The sequence below is a fragment of the Candoia aspera genome, chromosome 2 (assembly GCF_035149785.1).
Source record: "Candoia aspera isolate rCanAsp1 chromosome 2, rCanAsp1.hap2, whole genome shotgun sequence".
In the NCBI taxonomy this organism is placed as follows: Eukaryota; Metazoa; Chordata; class Lepidosauria; order Squamata; family Boidae; genus Candoia; species Candoia aspera.
In genome coordinates this window covers 97,563,642-97,584,552 of record NC_086154.1, presented here as the reverse complement: position 1 = coordinate 97,584,552, position 20,911 = coordinate 97,563,642, and the positions used below count along the sequence as shown (strand labels likewise).

At 38.8% G+C, this 20,911-nt stretch overlaps 1 protein-coding gene across 1 annotated transcript; it reads left to right on the top strand.

The window, feature by feature from the left end:
• The first annotated feature begins 8,192 nt into the window (after nucleotides 1-8,192).
• LOC134492311 (CD209 antigen-like protein C) lies at nucleotides 8,193-20,703 on the top strand. The gene is made up of 7 exons (XM_063296487.1): nucleotides 8,193-8,314; nucleotides 10,956-11,018; nucleotides 12,412-12,474; nucleotides 13,761-13,850; nucleotides 15,950-16,125; nucleotides 16,980-17,086; nucleotides 20,057-20,703. Exons 1-7 carry the CDS (start codon nucleotides 8,299-8,301, stop codon nucleotides 20,187-20,189), a joined length of 648 nt encoding a protein of 215 aa, XP_063152557.1. The 5' UTR covers nucleotides 8,193-8,298; the 3' UTR covers nucleotides 20,190-20,703.
• Nucleotides 20,704-20,911: the final 208 nt, after the last annotated feature.

Here is a 20,911-nt window from a genome sequence, read left to right as displayed (position 1 = left end):
TTTAGCTTATTAGTTTGTGTAGCTTGTTAAGCAAGGTATGTGGATCCAGCCTATATATTTGCTTATCGTTTTCATTTTGATAGATAAACTGACTTTCTGTCCTTTGGGCTGCATAAAATAGTTGCTCAGTGCCTTTTCTAATAGAGGAAAAGTCCATTCTGGTTTGAGGGAACAAAATAGTAATTTAATCTTTTCTTTTTGCTCTGATGTGCTTTTACCGAAAAGACCATTGTGCTACTGTTGCATGGGCATGGGCATGGCATGTAACTGAACCTAATACTGAAAATGGTTAGTTATACGTGTCTCTAAAGCATGTTTCAATTTCCCTCAGAGAACTGTGTCACACTTGGTGGGTATTGATATTGTTTCAGTCACAGACACAGTTCTCAACCAGCATGACTTCTTTTTTAAGCTTCCCAATATCAGGAGGGTGGCTGTGAATTCAGGATGGAACAATAGCTACCTCAGTAGCAATTACGGCACTCTCAGGTTTTCCCTAGCCATTTCTTCTACTGCTTGGAGAAACCACAGTACTATACAAGAAGTAGTACTCAATGGCAACAGAAGGGCATCGCTCCCCAAATGACCACTTTACCTCATCTGTTAGCCCAAGGTCTTTGTTACTTCGGCGATAACAACTCATCAACAATCATTTGCAAAGAGGAAGATCTTAGCTTACAACAGGAAGCAACGTTTGAGCTGAATAAGGGGAATGCCAAACGAATTGTAGAACTAAGCAAAATATCTGTGCAACTTCCAAGCTGTGCTTTCACTTTTTATCTAGTAGTTTATCTTCTTCGTTCCCCAAAGAAATTCTGTTTTTCACCTAGTAAGACCTCTCTATTCCAGGTAAGTGATCATGGACTCCAACTCTTGCTTTTATCCCTAAAATTCATAACTCCTCCCTTCATGTAAGACTAGCACCAGCCAAAGGATCATGCCAATACGTATTTGAAACAAGACCCCATGTCCTAACAGCCAGGAACCACGCTGAGATGAGGAGTAGGTCTCTAGTGTTTATTACTGCTACTTTAGACAGAAAATCCTAACAAACTGAAGAAGCGTGGGAAAACCCAGACAGATAAACCCCAAAAGTCAAGGTGGGTCTCATCTGTGTCTCTTTGAATGGCTGCTTAACTCCTCACTACTACGCATGTGTTTTCCCCCCTGGAGAGGGGCCCCCTCCTGCTCACCATCAGTGATCATGACACCCCACTTTTCTTAACCTTAGATGTAACTTCACTGGTGCTTCTTACATGAGTGGAGCTTCTGAGAGAATAAGGATTGCATTGATGCAAAAGCTGTATTAGAAAGAGGTTATGTGCTCCCCAACTTTCCAAACGGTTAGATGTCTCAGGGTCACCACTTACTAGGCTTGGCTTTTTTGGGGAAAGAGAAAAAACTGGGGGCATTTAGCATCTTTATTTTCTATTTTCTATTTTTCTGGTATTATTGGGGTTTTACTTATGTTGCTTATTGTTATTGTCTCTTATTTATGACTACCAAGTTTTTAGATTGTACTGTACTGTTTTAACTGTATGACTTATTCTATGCAAGCCACCAAGAGTCTTTTTGAATTGTGGTGGGGAAAAATATGTGAGATAAATACGGTAAATGCTCATTTACCACTAGACGTGTGCAGAGAGGAGACGGACCATAAGGCCTTGTACAAAGCAAAGTAGATCTACTATCTTGCCCAATCATCCTATAGTGGCATCTTAGGAGAGAAATCTGGAGCAAACACCAAGCAAAATGAGCAGCAGCAGCAGCAGCACACGCACACACTCACACCCCAACCCCAATATTGCAGGGCTGGTTCGTCCACAGGCAGCATTCAGAATGGGGGCTGTATTCCCACTCCAAACGGAGTGAGTGCCTGTTCTAGAGCTCCAAGAGCTGATAGTATCACTACTGTAAAAAGGAAAGAAATGAGCTGCCCAATGCAAAATGCTGGAGAATGGTCAGCTACCATAAAATGCTTTTCTAATTCCTAATGATAAATGGCATAAACTTTATCTGAGAGATGGAAAATTCTGATTGTGGGATTTGAAATGTTTCTGTCAAAGGAAAATATTTGTTTTGTTGTTTGTTTCTCTTTTAATACAAGTCCCTTAAATTAATATATCTGAAAAAGAAGTCAGTAGCCGCTGCACTCATGGTTCGTTCACTGCTGGATAGATTTGCAAACTTCTTTTTAAATCTCAGTGTCTACTGTGGGGGATAAATACATTCTTAAAATATTCCTGTTACCTTTTATTTAACAGGGAGAAAATATGTTTAGGAGAGAAAAACTAATCTGGTTCCTTTTAGTTTAGTTCTGGCACATCTGGAAGGCACTAATTTGGGAAAGGCTGTTGCAGTGTAATGTAAACCAAGATATGTCCCCCCAACAAGTAACAAAATTATTTTCTGGGTTTACATTACATTACACTGGAACAGACCCTCCCCCCCCCCACACACACCAAATTGGTGACTTTCTGGTGTGCACATACTTCCAAGCAAGTGTGGTCAACGGGAATTGGCTGGCTGGAAGTTAAGGGAATGGAAGTCTAACACATTTAGAAGGCACCAGATTATACATCTGGAAGGCTACTGTATAGAATTTACATTATCCGTGTAAACCACTGAAAGTCTTTTTGATTGTGGTGGCATAGAAATACATTAAATAGATAGATAGATAGATAGATAGATAGATAGATAGATAGATAGATAGATGATAGATAGATAGATAGATAGATAGATATAGATATAGATAGATAGATAGATAGATAGATATAGATATAGATATAGATATAGATAGATAGATAAATGTCATTCAGCCTCTTCTCAGGAAAGTAATATGGACCTCATACTGGAGTGCAATGCAAGGCTGTAAGTTATTCATCCATAATGACATCCTTTTAAACTCTCACCCTCACTAAATAGACAATAATATAGATCATATGTATTATTATTATTATTTTCTAATAAATAATCTGATTTATTAGGTACATGCCTTGTTTCTTTCAGAACATTTAAGATAGAATTTCTGCATGTTTATTTATTCTATGTCATTCTATCCCAAAACAGTTCCGAGTAAATGCCACTGTGTGAATGGGATTTATTCTCCAGTAAATGTGCCTAAGATTACACCTTAAATAAAAAGGTTTTATGGTGGCCAAGTACATGATTATATATGGAAAGACTACACAACCTGTCACAAAATATGTTAGCTATCTGTTCACTATTTTAACCACAGTCATGCATGCACACACGCACACACTCATTGCACACATACGCACACACTACAATATATTATACTGTAATGTGGTGTCATGACACATTATTTATTTATTTTATTTTTCTATCCTGCCTTTATTATTTTTTTATAAATAACTGAAGGTGGTGAACATACCTCATGCACCTTCCTCCTCCTATTTTCCCCACAACAGCAACCCTGTGAGGTGAGTTGGGCTGAGAGGGACTGGCCCAAGGTCACCCAGCTGGCTTTCATGCCTAAGGCGGGAATAGGTTTCTAGCCTGGAGCCTTAACTACTAGACCAAACTGGCTAAACATACCTCAGAAAACACCAAATATTAAATAGGCAAATGTTTTCCTTTTTCCTTTGTGTTAATAGGGATTTATATGTATGCTGGAGAACTGCGACAACTTCCTGCTCCCCCAAAAGGTGAGTTAATATGATTATTCTGGCTTCTCCATTCTTGGGAAACATGCTAATCAGTTCAACTTTTCCTCTTCCTCCTCCTCCTCCTGATTTACAGATCCATTTTAACCCATTCTCTGTTGCAGATGCTGGGAAAGCCTTTAGCCCAGGAGAGGTCAAAAAAGTCACACACCAAGCATTTCTATAAAAATAATTTATTTACAGAAAGCAAAAACAAAAGCAAAACATTTAAAGTACGTAGCTCCCTTTGGAGCAAGCCTTGCTGAGCTACATTTCCAGCAGAGAGAAAAAGAGGAAGTGAGAAGACAAGTCCGGGCAGGATTCCTCCCCTCCCCCCAGGCTATTTGCATGAAGCACGTGAGAGGAGACAATCACTTGCAACCTTTTCACCCGGCCAAATGATTAGGTATAATAGTAGCTTAATCTGTTAGTAGGAAAACCTCAACATTCTCCACTCAAGCTACCCTAATTTTGGCAGCTGGCCACAGGAAAATGCAGTCCCTTCCAGTTGGCATAAGACCAACTTCCTGTGGCTTCACCAGTTCATTTGTTCATTCCAGTAGCAGCCTTGACTGAGCACATGTCTTCCAAGGCTCAAGCTGCCACATCCCCCCACTGTCAGTTGTTTTGAGAGCAATTTTTAAAGACAGGTTTGGAGCTCTTTTGAAAGATTGCTAAACCCATATTTAAAAGTAGCCTGCAAAATAGCCTGCTGTTTAGCCCATTGGGATCCCTTCTGCTTTATTACACTATCCCTTTGCTCTCTGCTGTTTGGGGGGGTTACTTTTAAACATGAGTTAGGTGCTCTTTCAAAAGACAGCTAAGTCTGTTTTTTAGAAGCAGCTTGTCCAGCCCTGGCAGCCTGGTGATCAGCGGTCAGTGCTGGACAAAGCGAAAGAGAAGTGGGAGAGGAGCCAATTCTTTAGGTCCCAGGTCTCTGGTCCATGAAATTATAGGTCTGGCCAAGTAACTCTCCCCTGCTTTTCTTGCCCCCTTGCTCCAGGTTGGCAGCTGCTTCTAAGACTGCCATGGCTGGGCAAGGGGGAGAGAGAGGAAACGGAGAGCCAATTCTTTAGTCACCAGGTCTCTGACTCCATGGGTTTGACCCATGAGATTGGAGGCCTGGTGTGTCAGTGCTGGAAAGCGTTTGGACCAAGAGATCAGAAAAATCACACACCAGGCATTCTATAAAAATAAATTTATTTACAGAAAGCACAAAAACATATTTACAAGCTGTGCATTCACACACGCTCAGAGAGGACTGGGAAGGGAGGCTGTGCTGGAAAGCTACAAAAGCAAAACTATAACAAGTCCAGGCAAGTTCATCCCCCAGGCAATGCAGCTTTTAACACCCCAACTGAGGACAATTAAGTTCGACCTCTTCACCCTGCCGATACTTAAGAAAGTACTCAATTACCATGGTAACCTAGTGGCTTGGTCTGTGCAAAAAACAAAGAAATGCCAACATGGTGAACAAGGTTTGAAAGAACCAGATTCCTGCACTGCTCAATACAGAATGGCCCAGGAAGATTGTGTCCACCAACATGCTTGATGACACGAACTAGATCTAACCAGGTCTAGTGGATAATTTGTACAGCAAAATGTATCAAGAGACTGCTGAAACACTACTTTGGAACTGAAAAGATAAACAAAGCTGCCTCTGAAGTGGGATGGGATAAGGTCATGAGAACATGTCCTTTAAAAACAGCAGGGCTTCTTTATGCCATGGTTAGAAGGACACGAACCTCATCAAAGAGACAGTTCTGGCTTGGCAGGATACTGGAACTATCATTAAACATATATATATATATGTATATGTATATGTATATATTTCTATTTCTATTATTCAAATTAATGAAGACTAGATGGCAGAAGTATTAGATCTCACACTGGGAAAGAACTTGAAACAGTGGCTGTATACAGTATAGCACTGTCTCCTGCTTCCATCTTTGTGATTTGGAAATGACTTGGATTAGTGTGTGATGAAGAAAGCTGTAAGTCTCAAGCCAAGTCTCTAATATTTGCTGAGTCATCATTGATAGTTTAGCAGGCATATAAACCAGGTCTGGTTAATTAAACTTGCCAGAGATTTGTGAGATTTACTGCTGATCAAATCTCAGGTGTTAAGGAATACAATTCCCCCCCCCCCCCCGTCCATTCTTCTTCCGGAGTATCCAAAAATGGCTACATCTGATACTTACCCCACCCCACCATACAGCAGTGGACACATCTTAACTTTGCTTTGCATTGACTATGCAAATACTGTAGTAAGCCTATCCAATTGCATTCTTTTCTTCTCCAAAACCAAAGTTCAGCGATAAGCTTGATCCAACTTCTCTGGTGACTCCCCCATATTAGTGTTTGCACAGCTATTTGTTTTATATCTGAAGTTACAGATATTTACTATAACATTTATATTCATGGATTATAACAATGAAAGCATTTTAGAGCAAGAATGGGATTTTGCAGAAGGCAGAAGAGTGAACTACAGCGCTGCAGACAGGGAACTGTGTGGAGAAATGGGTGAACTGGAAAGTTGAAAATCAGAAATGATAAGACTCTAGGCTGCCAAGGAGGAGACAAGAGAAGATAATATTTGTAGCTCAGGTTTGAACTATGGAGTCCTTGGTGCTCTCTGAGCTTGATTGTTTTGGTAACAACAGGAACATTGAGGTCAAACAGCGGTTTGTATTCCCAAAGAGATGGTATCGCGAGTGAGATGAAAATAACATGAAGCAATGAAACAAGTATCTACCATTAATATGTCTTTTCAATTAAAGAAAAAAATAGATTGCAAATTTCATTATAACTTGCTTATTAAAATAACAAGAAACTGAATTAAAGGTGATTCAGCTTTTCTAATACATTTACCATCAATGGAAACAAACTGGACTTGCTGTGAATTGCTTTATACTTAGAAGGATTAAGAGTTAATCAACTTTTCTTTTCTTTTTAGATCCACCCAGTCATTTGGATGATGAAGATGATTATGATGATGGGGGTGTTGTGACAGTATCTGTACCTGCAAAAGAAATGGAAAATAAAGGTATTGTCTCATTTCGCATGGCCATAGTAACATTTGCTAAAGGAAGGAGGGTTTTATTTAACAAGCTTTAGAGGTGAAATGTTTTAGAGATGGTTGGAAAGCCTTGATGGCTTTGTTTCAGCCAGTGACTGTGGAGTTTCCAGAATGATTTAGACACCGTAACTAAATAGCTACTGCTACAATAATTATCTAGGGCTGCACCAAAACTTCCGATTTGAAGAGAAAGGTGATTTGGAGGGGTAATGAGGCTTGTAACAAGTCCAGTTTTTCAGAAGAGGGATTCTAATCCATGTTAACTATCTTAAAGAATTTCTGTGATTATTAAAAATCCCAGGGATCTCTCTCTCTCTCTTAACTAGCACACATATACCTGTAAAATGCTAGACAAAGACTACTGTGGTTTCTATAGCTTTGTGCTGCTCTATCTGAGTTAAAGTTTGATGCCTTTCTGGAAAATGTTATAAATTACTCTTACAGCGTATCTAGGGTCAAAGTAGGAGTCAGAGTGTGCTGGAAAGCGTTGGCCCAAGAGATCAGAAAAAACACACACCAGGCATTTCTATAAAAATAAATGTATTTACAGAAAGCACAAAAACATATTTACAAGCTCAGGCATTCACACATGCAGAGCTGAGTAGGACTGGAAGGAGGGGCTACAGAAAGGAAACTGAAACAAACCCAGGCAAATTCCTTCCAGGCAATTTTCTTATATGGTCATTCTTTTCACACCCCAAACTGAGGATACTTAAGTTTGACCTGTTCACCCTGCCAGAGTGATTTGTTACCATAGTAACTTAATGGCTTGTTCCTTGCAAAAAACAAGGAAATGCCAACAGTAGGTTTACTTAATTTTTAAATCATGTGCTTGTAAAAGCAGGAATATGTGTGGGTAGATTAATTACTGCAGTACTTTTCCCTAAAGGTAACTTATTCCTCAAAGCTCCTATTTGCCCTTCTGTAAAATGGGGGCAAAAGCCCATTGCTGATAAGATTCTTAAGGGGAAGCAATAGTAGAAGTTAGTTTGCTTATTAGTTTGCCTTATTTATTTGTTTTAGTGTGTGGATCTTCCAATGTTCCTCTAAGAGCTCAAAGCAGCACACAATGGAAACTGCCCTCATCTTCTCCTCATAATATCAGAATGGTGCAGTGGGTTAGGCTGAAAGACAGCGAGTTCCATTGTCAGAAGCTGTAGAAAGGAACAGAGCCTTTTACCAACACATGATTGAAACATGTTTTTAGCGTCATGCCTACTTTGGCTTTATCCCTTTATGAGTCAATTTAAAATTTAAAATGTTTTTTATATTTTGCTTTTACTTATGAAAGTCAACCTTTTATTTGGTCCAAGAAACACATCCTATTTTAGGTTAGGAAACTGCAACCCAATCACACAAGCTTGTATACATAAATTCACCTCTTTGTTCTCCACAAAATATAAACAATAATTTTAATTGCTGCCATTAATCTTCTCGTCCACAGCTCCTTTCATCTCTAAACCTGCAAAAAAGAATAACTGTAGAAAGCTTCATGTACCCGTTCTTTATGTCCTAGTAGCCATAGGCTTTGCAGCATGGATTACTTTCTTCTTCATGATCCTGCTGAAACGTAAGTGATCCCCACTTGTGAATGGTATTGTCAGGAATTCCAGAGATGAGAATGTGTAACTGTGAAGAAATCCTTGAACAGTGAGCTACCATAAATGTCAATTTTAGCTCCTCCACGGGCTGTCCATTGGATCTCCTCAACAGGAAGAGCCATAAAATGTTTACACCCAGGTAGCCAGATGGTCTCTTAATCAGGTTTGCTCCTTAAAACTACTGCTAGTGACTAATTCTTGACTTCCACCTGCTTACTCCCCAGCTTCAACTCTCTCAACTGTTTCTAAAATACATGATTAAAAATGTGGATTTTCAAAATAGTTCATTGGTTTTCAACAGGAAAAAAAAACAAATACGTTCTACTGGCAAAAATGGAGTAAGAAATATTCCATCCATTCCAGTGACTTAATATCTGCCACTTTCTGCTGAATCAGCTTTTCCAGCTCCCAAAATTCTCAATCAGCTCAGCATTTGGGGAGTTGCAGGCCCAACATTATCTGCAGAATGCCAGATTGGAGAAGGCATACGTTTGGGATAATGAGTCTCTCAAATGATGCCCAAAGGGACTGCAATTCAAAGCAAAGTTTTTGTTTCCCTTTATTTTTACAAAGCAATAAAACAAACAAAGTACAAAACAAGCATACTATCTGAAATTTTATACAAATACTTATGCATGTTAAATACCACTGAACAATGAAATAAGTCCTTTGGTTTTCTAATATTTTGCAATAATAAACCTAAAGTTAATAAGAACTGAATCAAGCTTTTATGCTGCCTTAATTTACAGTAGATAGATTAAGAAATACAGTCAACCAACCTTAGAATTTGGATGATTTTCCCAATTTCACAAGAAAATTTTGATTGTTGATTGTTATCTTGTAGTAGTGAAGGGGCTTGCATATCCCAGTAACGTTATGAGCTTTACCACTGGAAATTATAAAACTCTTTACAGCAGCAAGGTTCACAGTATATGTGTTGGCAGGTTTATTGCAAATAAAAAAGAGATTAGGTTACAGCATCCTAATTTATCAGTGAGTATGTTAAGACAAGGCCTCCCTATTGCCTTTGTTCCTTCTTTTAAGTTAGACTTGGTTTAAGGGGGAGGATGCTAGCCATTTGCTTCATACCACAAAAACATCCACTTATTATGCAGAGGCGTATAACTGTGTAGACCATAAGCAATTGTGGCTAGGCCTTAAAACATGGGCATACTGGGCCCCTTCATCTGCATATTGAAGACTTTGTATGATGACCAATAAGTAACAACAAGAATAGAATTTGGGGCAACTAAATGGTTCAGAATTGGGAATGATGATTAGAAGCAAGAAAGACTTAAGGTATCTCTTGATAAAGGTGAAAAAAATAGGATGCAAAGCCAGTCTGCTGCTCAGTATTAAAAAACCCAGTGCAAATAGTTTGGAGAAGTAGTTGTGGTAGTAACACATGTTATCTTCCTACCCTGAAAGATTGACAAGGATGGTGACAGTAGCCATGAAATAAAGAGACATCTGCTATTTAGCAGAAAGATTATGAGAGATCTAGACATAGTACTAAAGTAGAGAGACACCACGCTAACCAACAAGATTAATATTCTCAAGGCCTTGGACTTCCCAGTTGTACATATGGTTCTGAAAGCTGGACCTTCAGAAGGGCTGAAGAAAGAAAAATAGTTGCCTTTGAATTGTAGTGCAGGAAAAAATTGCTGAGAACACTTTGGATCACAAAAAGAACAAATCATTTAATATTAGATGAAGTAAAATCAGAGTGCTCGCTGAAAGCACTAAAGCCAAAATATTTTGGACATACATTGCAAAGCAAAAGTACCTGAAGGAGATCCTGACGCTTGGAAAAATTGAATGCAATAGAAAAGAGTTGATAGAAGGCAAGGTGGCTGGATATTATTACTGAGGACACAAATGAGCTTACAAGAAATCAAAGAAACAATTACTGACAGACAGTTCTGGTGAAATGGGTCATAAAGAATTCGAATTGTCTCACCAATTGTCTCACCAACTCACCAACTCACCAACTCAATACAACATTGCCATCAAAGATCATAATACTCCTATCAATACAATCTAGAAGAGGTAGAGTTTATGTAGTGTAATATTAGTGGAGCATAATACCAACAGTGAATTATTTGATGGTCAAAACTTGATGATTTGCTGAAAGAGATTTAAAAGGAATTCTGCGCAACAAAGATTTTAATAGAGCTTAATCAAGTTTAGTACTGAAATTATCCTCCAGTTTTTTTTAAGACCTTAAAAAGAATCTGTTGTATTTAATATAGGAGTTTTATGTAATTTTGATGAAATTTCCTTACTATTAAATAAAGTTGGGAAGCGTTTTAGTTTCAGATCCAAAATGGCGCTTCAGTGCATACAGGGGTATGAATGTAACACCTGTCTGCAGTTCTCAAAAGCTGCTGTGGTTTTTCATAGGACTGTGTGGCTGAGCATAACATCTACAATTATAATTTTAATTCTATGAAATTTCTAAACAAAGATTATTTGTTACTGCCCAGAGTCCCTCCAGTGGGAGGAGATGGGCGGTGACAAATTTGATAAACAAACAAACAAATAAATACATAAATTTCAGATTAAAATAAAAAGTAAAAATTCCACATTTTGTCTCATTTTCTTCTTCAGACTCAGCAATTTCAGAAAAGCTACAAAACTTAAATCTAACCTACACAGAGAAGTTCACGGAAAGTAAGTACCATGTATTTTAATATTAATATGCCTTTAATTATCTTGTGAACAACCTTCTATCTGCTTTGGTTCTGTCCCTATTTGCTATTTGCCCTGGCACAATCACACATTAGTCACTGATCTAACATCATCTTCTAGTACTAGAAGTTCTTGTAAGAAGGAAATATCTTCTAAGGTATCTTGGATCTTGACATATCTACTGTACAGCATAATCTTTCCTTCTTTGCTTGATCTTCCTTAAATCAGTTAATATGTGTCCACTGACATTCTTTAGCATACCAATTTGAGGTTGGAACCTCCTTCTGAATTTGGAGATTCTTTTGGAAGAGTTTGCTTTTTTTCCCAATGACTGTTTCCATCTTTGATGGCTTTATAGATATCATTGTAATATTGCTCCTCATCTCTTCTAACAGCCCTCTGAAATTCTTCGTTAAATTCCTTCCTGAGATTTTCGCTGTTCTTGGCTTTGGCTTCTCTTCTCTTCCCTTCCTGGCAAATTCTATTGTTTGTTCTGACATCCAGTTCGCTTTCTTTTGTTTTGTGGCCTTTGGCAGTCTCTTTTCATGTGCATCTTTAAGAATCTCTTTGATTTCAGTCCACAGTTTCTCTGCTTCCGTATCAATTAGGTTCAGGACTTCAAAGCAATTCCTAATGTTCTCCTAGAAAAATGACGGGAATATGCTCAAGATCATATTGGGTAAACTGACTGGCTTTGTTCTTTTGCTTTAGCTTGAACTGGAGCTTGCTCACAAGGAGTTCATTATCTGTTCCCAGGAATGCCTGGCTACATATCTGCTGTTATAACTAAGCTCTTCCACCTTCTTTTACTAATAATATAATCAATTTGATACCTGTGTTTTCTGTCTGGTGATATCCATGTATATAGGCATCGTTTCAATTGTAGGAAGACTGTGTTAGCAATGAAGAAAGCACTGGATTGGCAAAAATTGATAAGTCACTCTCCTGCTTCATTTGTTTCCCAGGCCAGACAGTTCAGTTACATTTTCCTCCTTGCTATTTCCAACTTCGGCATTCCAGTGTCCAACCATAAGCAGTACATGCTGTCAATTTCAGATTGAATTTGGCCATAAAACTGGTCAACCTCTCTTCTTCTGCATCAGTATTTGTACCATAAACTTGGATGGTCATCATAATAAAGGGTTGTCTACAAATGTAATCTATATTATCCAGGCATTGATTTCATTGTACCAAAATAGTGTCCTTGCTCTATCTTTCTTGACTATGAAAGCAATGCCAGCAATGCCATTCCTTCTCTGCTTTTTGTGAGCTGAGTAGTAAACAGTTTTAATTTTACAAAATTATCTAAACAAGGTTTATTTTGGATTATAACAAAAGTAGAATTTCCACATTTTGTCTCATTTTTCTTCATCAGACTCAGAAATTTTAGAGGAACTACAGAACCAAAACCTAAACTACTCAGAGAAGTTCATGAAAGGTAGGGCATTATACCTTTTTAATATTTACATGGCTTTAATTATCTTGTGAAGGAGACAAAAGGTCAAACCAGATGGCACTTTTAGTGTGAAGTTGCTAATGGACCCCAACAGCTAAGGACCATACATATTCTGCCCTTGCGACCCAGTCATCATAGCTTCAATGGCCCCAGGTTTCACCTGCTGTTGCTGAATGCCAGGTCGGTCTGTAATAAGGCTTCCCTCATGCATGATATAATCATGAGATTGAGACTTGCTGGATGCAGAGGGGAGGTTCTCTCTCAGAAATGTGCCCCACATTTCAGGCATGACATCAACCAAGACTCTAGGGTAGAGGTAGGGGTATGGCCATTGTCATCCAGGAAACTCTGGAGGATTCCAGGTCTCTGTTTCACAGATATCTGGATTTGGAACCCTATTTGGGAAGTTGGGCCATAGAGATCAGATGGAATTGCTACTTGTATGCCTAACCCCCTGCTATGTAGCAGCTTCCCTGCCAGAACTGCTTGATTCTGGTGGTGGAGCTCCCCAGGCAAACTCCATTGGGAGAGTTCAACCTGCCTTTGCTTAGTCCAGAGTTGGAGGCAGCTAAGGAATTCATGGCTACCATGGCAAACATGGACTTGACCTGGGTAATAGATGGTCCAAAGCACAGTGGGTGTGTGTGTGTCACATGTTAGATTTGTTTTTTATCTTAGGGGCAGTGGCGACGTGATCTGGATTTGGGGGATATTGCCAGCTGTCCCTTGTCATAGACAGATCATTCCCTGTTAGACTTGGAGTTTTCTGTGGCTGCCTCCTACTGCAAGGAGGAGGGAGCTATTCAGTCAATTTGCCCTTGGTGCCTAATAGGTCTATGGGGTTTCAGAGGGTACTGAGGTAATTTCTAAAGCTCTGGTATACGGTTCATCTGAGGCTTAGCCGCTGCTTGGAATGAGCAGGTGATGGTGGTCTTGGACCTGATCATTCTTACACAGATTCTGTGTGTGTGGGAATCCTGGGTGGTTCCCTAATTCTCAGGGGAGCTTTGGGAGATGAAGCAGTGCAAGAGACACCTATGTTGCCACTGTAGGAAAACAACAAGTTAGGCTGCCCGAACTATCTGTGCTGAAAAGAGATAGCAATAAAGCCACAGGGGGAAAAAACCCTAATCTCATATATAATGACTGACACTTTCAGAAAGCAGGACAGCACTATTTGGCAGTGTCTTGGAACAGACACAAAAAAAGGAATGATAGGAATTGTTCGTGACATTATTGTTTGTCAGCATTTTGATCTGTTTTTTTAGTGATGGAAGAACTGAAATACGTTAAAACAAAACTGATGATGGCTGAAGGTTACACAAGAGAGAAGTTCACTGAAATTGAGAACATTTTAGGTGAGACACCTTTGAAAACGTTCTAGATCTGGTTTCTTCTAAATAAGATGTGATCACCCTGGGTAGAAAACGTGAACATCAGAAATGGGCAGGAAGGCAAGGAAAATGCATACAACAAACATATTTTCAGCCACAAAGCCTCCCTTGCTGCTTAACATTGTAGTGGGAAAGGACCAGGTTCTGTCCAGGTTCTGCTCTGAACATCTGCAATCCATCAGGTATGCATTAATTTCAGTTTAGATTGAAAGGAACTGAAGGTGCCTAAACAAAGCCCTTAGGAATATGGACAGCAGAGTTGGTTATTATCTAGTGATGATGTTCATGGAAAGGACTTGGGCTTGTGAATAATTATTATATTCACAAATCCATGTCCTTTTTCTGCACATCATCATTAGATGCTAAATCAGCTTTGCTCTAAGTATTATCAACTAGTTCACCATGGAAACTGAATGAAATATAACAGGAACTTCTTGGATTATTTAGTCTCTATTCAGACAAGTTAACAGCTTGACCTCCCATTTTTATTTAAAATTCTTTGCAATAGGAAATTTCTTGTCTTTCTTCATAACAATTCACTCAGTTGTTAAACTGTTCTCCAGAACTTATTAAATGGAAGATTCTGAAAAATATGGAAGCAATGCATCTTTGGCTTGCTTTTTTGCTTTGTTTTTTGGACAGTCCTGCCTTCTGCTTTTCAAGATCAGCACATCAACATTCAATTAAAATTCCTGCTAATGAAGTGACAAGTGAAACTTCAATGTCAGGCTATTTAGTTGTGGATCTGATACTTCTCCATCTCTACATGATGATTTGCTACTTTTTTTCCTTGCTCAGTATAGTATACTAACCAAGTGCTTATATCACATTACTGTGTTAACTTCCTCACTAACAAATTTATAATATTGCAAACCTTCTGTCACTATTCTAGCATTTAAAAATATGTGGGGACTTCTTTCAGGCAACAATTGCTTCCACATGTTGCTGTCCATAATGTATTTCAAAGCTGCAAAAAGCTGTTCTTTCAGGGAAGCTGCACTGAAGCTTCCCATGAAATTTAGGAGAGTAGTTCAGTGCAGTGGTTAAGAAGTTAGACAAGGACCAGGAAGATCCACTTTCAAGTTGACTCTCAACTACAGGAACTCACTGGTTAACTTTGGGCTTCTCTTAACCTAGGCACAGATCCCCATGAAAATTGCTTTGAGTTCCTGGTGGAAAGGCAGGATATAAATCTTATAAACAGATACACAGTCATGCATGGAAAAGCAGGTTGGCAAAATGTTGTTAGGTTAAAATAATCATTGTGAAACTTAGAAGGAATTAGATTATCTACTAAAACTGGTTTATGAAATTGAATGAAGAGCCAAGATTCTTAAAGGTATTAGTGGCAGGGTTAACTAAAAAAAAACTTATAATAAATGTTTAGGAGTGAAGTTTAGAACATACAGGGCAGTGATTGGAGTCTTATAATCCAGTGCTATTTGTCATTAAAAACAAATCTGCACTTACAAGAGATGCTTTGGGTTCATAGCAACACAGAACAGATTATTGCACTGCTTTCTTTGTTGCGTGTGCCACTAAATGGCAACTGTTACAGAGAACTATGACCACCACAGTACCTTACATATGAAAGAGATTCCAGTACAGATCCTACTAAAAGCACCAATAAACAACACTCACAACAGAATTTATAAGGGTAAAACTGAACCTGAAGATACAGTTGTACTGAAAGCCCCACTGGGCTTGGTGAAAGTTAATCACTGACACACCCAGCTGTTAAGCTGTGATATTTGGCTTTTTTGTTCCATCAGGATGCCTTACCCCCTGTTGGGAGTAAGGACATGCAGGGTGAGACTGAAATGGAGACTATTCTTCTCCTGTATATATCTGAAAATATCAAGAAGCAAGCCCCCAGTAAATTGCCTTTTTGCTCAACTTGCTGTAGAGGTAAACACTGTACATTCACCACAACGTTTTGGAAGACTGGCTTCACAATATTTATATGCTCTGCCCACTGAAACTCTTAATTTCATTTGACTATGTGATCTCAGCAATTTCTAAACAGTGTAACGTGCTAATACAAGCTCCTGTTCTATTTGTAGAATCCTTCTGCAGCAAAGGAAGCATCTCAGTTGCTCTTTCATGTCCACACAGCTGGACGAGGCATATGAGACACTGTTACTACTTTTCAACTGAAAAGACAAATTGGACTAACGCTTTGTGGAATTGCAATAACTCTAAGGCTCATCTGGTCAGCATTTGGTCTGATGAAGAACAGGTAAGTTCCCCTATCTTTGTAAGAAATCAGATATCTTTATATGTAAATGTTTCTGTATAGTACTTTTTATTTGAAGGATAGGACAGAAATATTTCAATTTTTTAAAAATTAAAAAGCTGAGGTTGCTTTTCTTTGTAAATTTAAACTACTATGCATCCAAAAAGCCTTGATTTTCTCTTCAGCCAGAAATGCCTCTTCAGTTTTGTAGACAGTAACAAGGTCAGCAAAAATGGAAAGATATTTTTGGTTCTACACTATGGACCCATTTCTAACGTTCATTGTTTAGAAGAATTAGGCATTATATGTAAATTATGTTACAGATTACTGTAAAGAGTTATAGAGGGGGCTCATCTGAAAACAATCTAGAAATGTCAGTAAGTCTAGTCATAGCGAATTAGTTAATTGTGACTAAAATGATAATATTGATTTTGCCATGTGCACCACCATCCAGTCCATTTCCAGACCTGGTTCAAATATTGATGTTAACTGTTAAAAACTTTGAATGTCCTGGAGCTAATTGTTTGTTTGCTGTCTCCCACATATCTTTAATATGAACACCCATACTTTGTATTCATTTTGAGAGGTGTCCACATGTACTCTGGGTGAGTTCCCAGTAGGCTTTCACAATGGTGGCATCCAAACAGCCTTACTTGGCACCTATGTATAGTCATTTTGATAGAAGGTGAAAACCCTTTTAGTTTCTTAAAATCCTTCATATATCCATTACCACTTTTACATTAGTATTATTCTGTTGCTGGCTTTATTCTGTTTCAGATTCTGTTTTATCTTTATAATCTTGGGCTTTTTTTGTTGTTTGGTCAATAATTTTGTTATTTGGTCAATACCTGTTCCAGAATTTTCTGAGAAATAACCTCAATAAAGTTGACAGTTACTGGTTGGGTATGAATGACTTAGAAGGACAGTGGAAGTGGAAAGAAGGTGGTTTGCTACTCAGAACAACGTGAGTACATTTTGGATTCTTTTCTTTTCTCTTCTTTTCTTCTTTTCTTTTCAGCCACATATTCCAGAAAGCAAATTTTAATAAGCTCAGAAAAATGATAAGTAGGATTACACAGAAGTGGAAATTTATGAAGAAAAGGAGCTCAAGATAGGTGGGAGTTTCTAAAAAAGGAGAACCTAAAAATATAATTGCAAACAATTCCAGTGAGGAAAAAATGTAGGACAGCAGGAAACACAAAAAGTTTAAAGAAGATCTAAAAATCGGAAAAAAAGAACATATAAAGGAGATGGAAGGAAGGACACAATTGGTCTGGAGCTGCAGAAATGATGTGTGAAAGCTAAAGCTCAGAATGAGCTGAGGATGGTGAAAGGTGCCCAGGACTATAAAATTTTCAAAATAACAGGAAAATAATTAATATACCAGTTGCTCTGCAAATATGGCAAAATGCTAATAGGTAATAACAAGAAAGTGACAGAGCTACTTGGTACAATTTTCTGTACCAAGCATCCAATTATATATGCCAGGTTGGCTGCCTCATTGTAGAGGAACATGGAGATAACCTTGACAAAGGCACTGTATGCAGGAGATATGTGAAGAGAGGAGAAGTGACAACTTAGTCCTGGGAAAGGAGAAAGCATGAGAAGAAATTCATTCCACTTGGATTCTGTTTAGTATAAGAGGAGGCAAATGGAATCTCTGGTACTCTTTCAAGATTCTGTTATTGTACCCTACAACAATCCAGTAGCATTACTGAGACTCTGGAGGTGTCTGTTTCCTCACCTGGTCTACCTTGAAAAAGGTTGACACTCATCTACAATCAAATTGTGAACGAGGACAGTCTTATTACACACTGACCTGATGCTCATAAGCAATAAGCAGAGTCCAGGGCCATCAAGGTTCTGGGGACCGGGTCACGAGGCTGAATACTGAGGGCTGGAAGGTGGGATCAGTCTCAAACATTGAACCCACCATCTCCAAGAGCAGCCCACCCTCAAATCCACTCCATACTAACCTCTGCAGGTCACAACCTTAACGATGCTACCAGTCTCTCTTCTCCCCCTAAGACCAGCCCACCTGTACTTATACCCTTTCAGTTCATAGAACTCAACCAACTACTCACTCTCTGTATCACCAGCAATCCAAAATAACTGCATTCAGGCACTCAGCAGCAAGTGAGGATTATGGTGCGCCCACTAGTCATTCCATCCATCCTCCATCACAATACATATAATCCCATACATTCCAACCTCTTCCCCCCTCCCCCCTTTTTGCAGGATGTTAAAAGATCTGCAAAAGCTAAATTAATGACAAGAGGTTCATTGATTGGCCTCAGAACTGATAACAAAGATATTAAAGTGGTGGAGAGCTTCTGCCTCTTAGGCTTAACAATCAACAGTAAAGGATACAGCAGTCAAGAAATATGCCACATATTAGCACTTGGTAGGGCTGCAGGGAAGGCCTTGGACAGACTATTCAGATCTTGTGATATAACTATTATCTACCAAGATTAGAATCATTCAGAGAACAGTTTCGTCTCTGACAGTCTGTGGATGGAAATGGGGGACTTTGAAAAAAGCAGGATAGAAATAGTATTGATGCTTTTGAATTTTGGTGCTGGAGAAGACTCCTGGAGATACCATGGATAACCAGGAAAACAAACATCATAAGACAAATCAATCCAGAATTTTCACTTGCACAAATGACCAGGCTCAAACTTTAATATTTTGGACACAATATGTGAAGATCCAACTCCCTTGAGAGATCCATAATGTTGGAAAAAGTTGAAGGAAAGGTGAGCAGCAAGATGGATGGACTTTGTTACAAGAGAAATGGATGTGCCCCTGAGAGACATAAAATGCCAAGCTGAAGATAGATCATCCTGGAGAGAAGCTAAGTGGACGCTAAGAGTTAAAACCTACTTGACGCCATTTAACAAATCAATCTTTGGGCCAACATTTTTATCATTTTAATTATGTGAGAGTCATCTGATTTATAAAATTGTAATATGTCATGCAATCAGTCATCACTTCTTTATTGCCTGAAAGTATACAGCCACTCAGACTTAACTGATAAAATTCTTTTTTGCTTCTCTTCAGCTAGGTACGAGTCCAAAATACATCAACTTTATTATTGTTTTCAAAATAGACTTATTAGAAATGCCAGGGAGGAATTGGACTACTCAAGTTAAATACATGGGAAAACTCAATGTTTTGTTATATCCAACTTGGACAAATGGGCTATCATTTGCTTTTTGGTTGAGAAAGGTAGTGTTTATCTATGCTTGCTTTAAACCTAAGCCCATAAAAATGTTTTTGTTACAATTCCATGGCATGGTATAACTCTACCTGTTCTTAATAAACTCAATAAGTTTAGAGAAAAAAAATATATGTAGGACAAATTTTCCTTGTGCTGACCATTTTTGCCTGATTTTAGAAGCCAATCAATCAATCGTGTTTATTACAGCCCTAAGGCCAGACACGGAAGCCAAATCAAAATGCGTAGATGCCAAGTGACTGTCCATATTGTTCCTCTGTTGTCTTGGCTGTTGAGAGAACAGTGAACAGTGGAATGCTTCTAAGTTGCTGAATCCCCCCTCCTACCCACTGGGGGGTACCCCCTACCCATAGAGCAGAAAGAGGCACCCTGACCACATGGGCTACATAATTAGCAAACTCACCCATCTAGCACATCCCACTTACAGTATATTGTATTCCATTCGTCACTGATACCCTGGTAAAATAATTTCAGATGAAGATGAAAAATACTAGGTCCTAAGTCGGGCATATGGCGCAAGACTGAACAGCATTTCGTTCTGTTATACATAGGGGCGCCATGAGTTGTAAACAACTCAACAGCAACTAACAACAACAACAAACCTCAGGATACAATGCAGGAATGATACAGCAAAGTCATCCAAAAAAATTAGATAATTATATGTTGATATTAAATATTCTATTATTTTCTTTCTAGTTTTTGGGAAAATGGACAGCCAAGCAAAGAAGTCAACAAGGATTGTGGGATCATGCACCCCAATGGGACATGGGCATCTGCTGTGTGTTCCCTTCACTATCAGTGGATTTGCAAAAAGAAAATGATCTGCTGAAACAATTATTTGAGCTGTGTGTTCCTCGTACAGGATTGTATACAATCTGTTTTTGGCTTGAACATCTTCTTTTCTTGTATTGTTATGTACTGCAGATGCTTAGTAGCTAGACAGAAGATAGCATATTTTTATGATTCATGTGTGACATATAATTCCATATTTGCCCATATCAAAACTTATAGATAATTGTCTGATCATCAGTTCCTTCTCTGCAATTGGTCCACTTTTCTCAGAGGTCTCATAACCATCCATATCAAACATGGGGGGGGGGAGTGGATACACCCCCCTTGAGTTCCTACATAAATAACAAAAATCAGACATGTTAAACCCATGTATGTAATATAGTATGTACTTTGGCTGATAGAAATATTTTCCATTCCTGCCTTCCATGAATGGTTGGTGGCCTATACTCATGATGAGGCAATCTGGCAGTGAGCGTATGCCCAGTGCTCTTTAAATGGTGCAGCCACAAATCCTAGTTATTCCTGAATGTCACATGGTAATTGTCAAGGCAATGAACATATTGTTGTTGTTGTTTATTCGTTTAGTCGCTTCCGACTCTTTGTGACTTCATGGACCAGCCCACGCCAGAACTTCCTGTTGGTCGTCAACACCCCCAGCTCCCCCAGGAATGGGTCCGTCACCTCTAGAAAATCATCCATCCATCTTGCCCTTGGTCGGCCCCTCTTCCTTTTGCCCTCCGCTCTCCTCATCAGCATCTT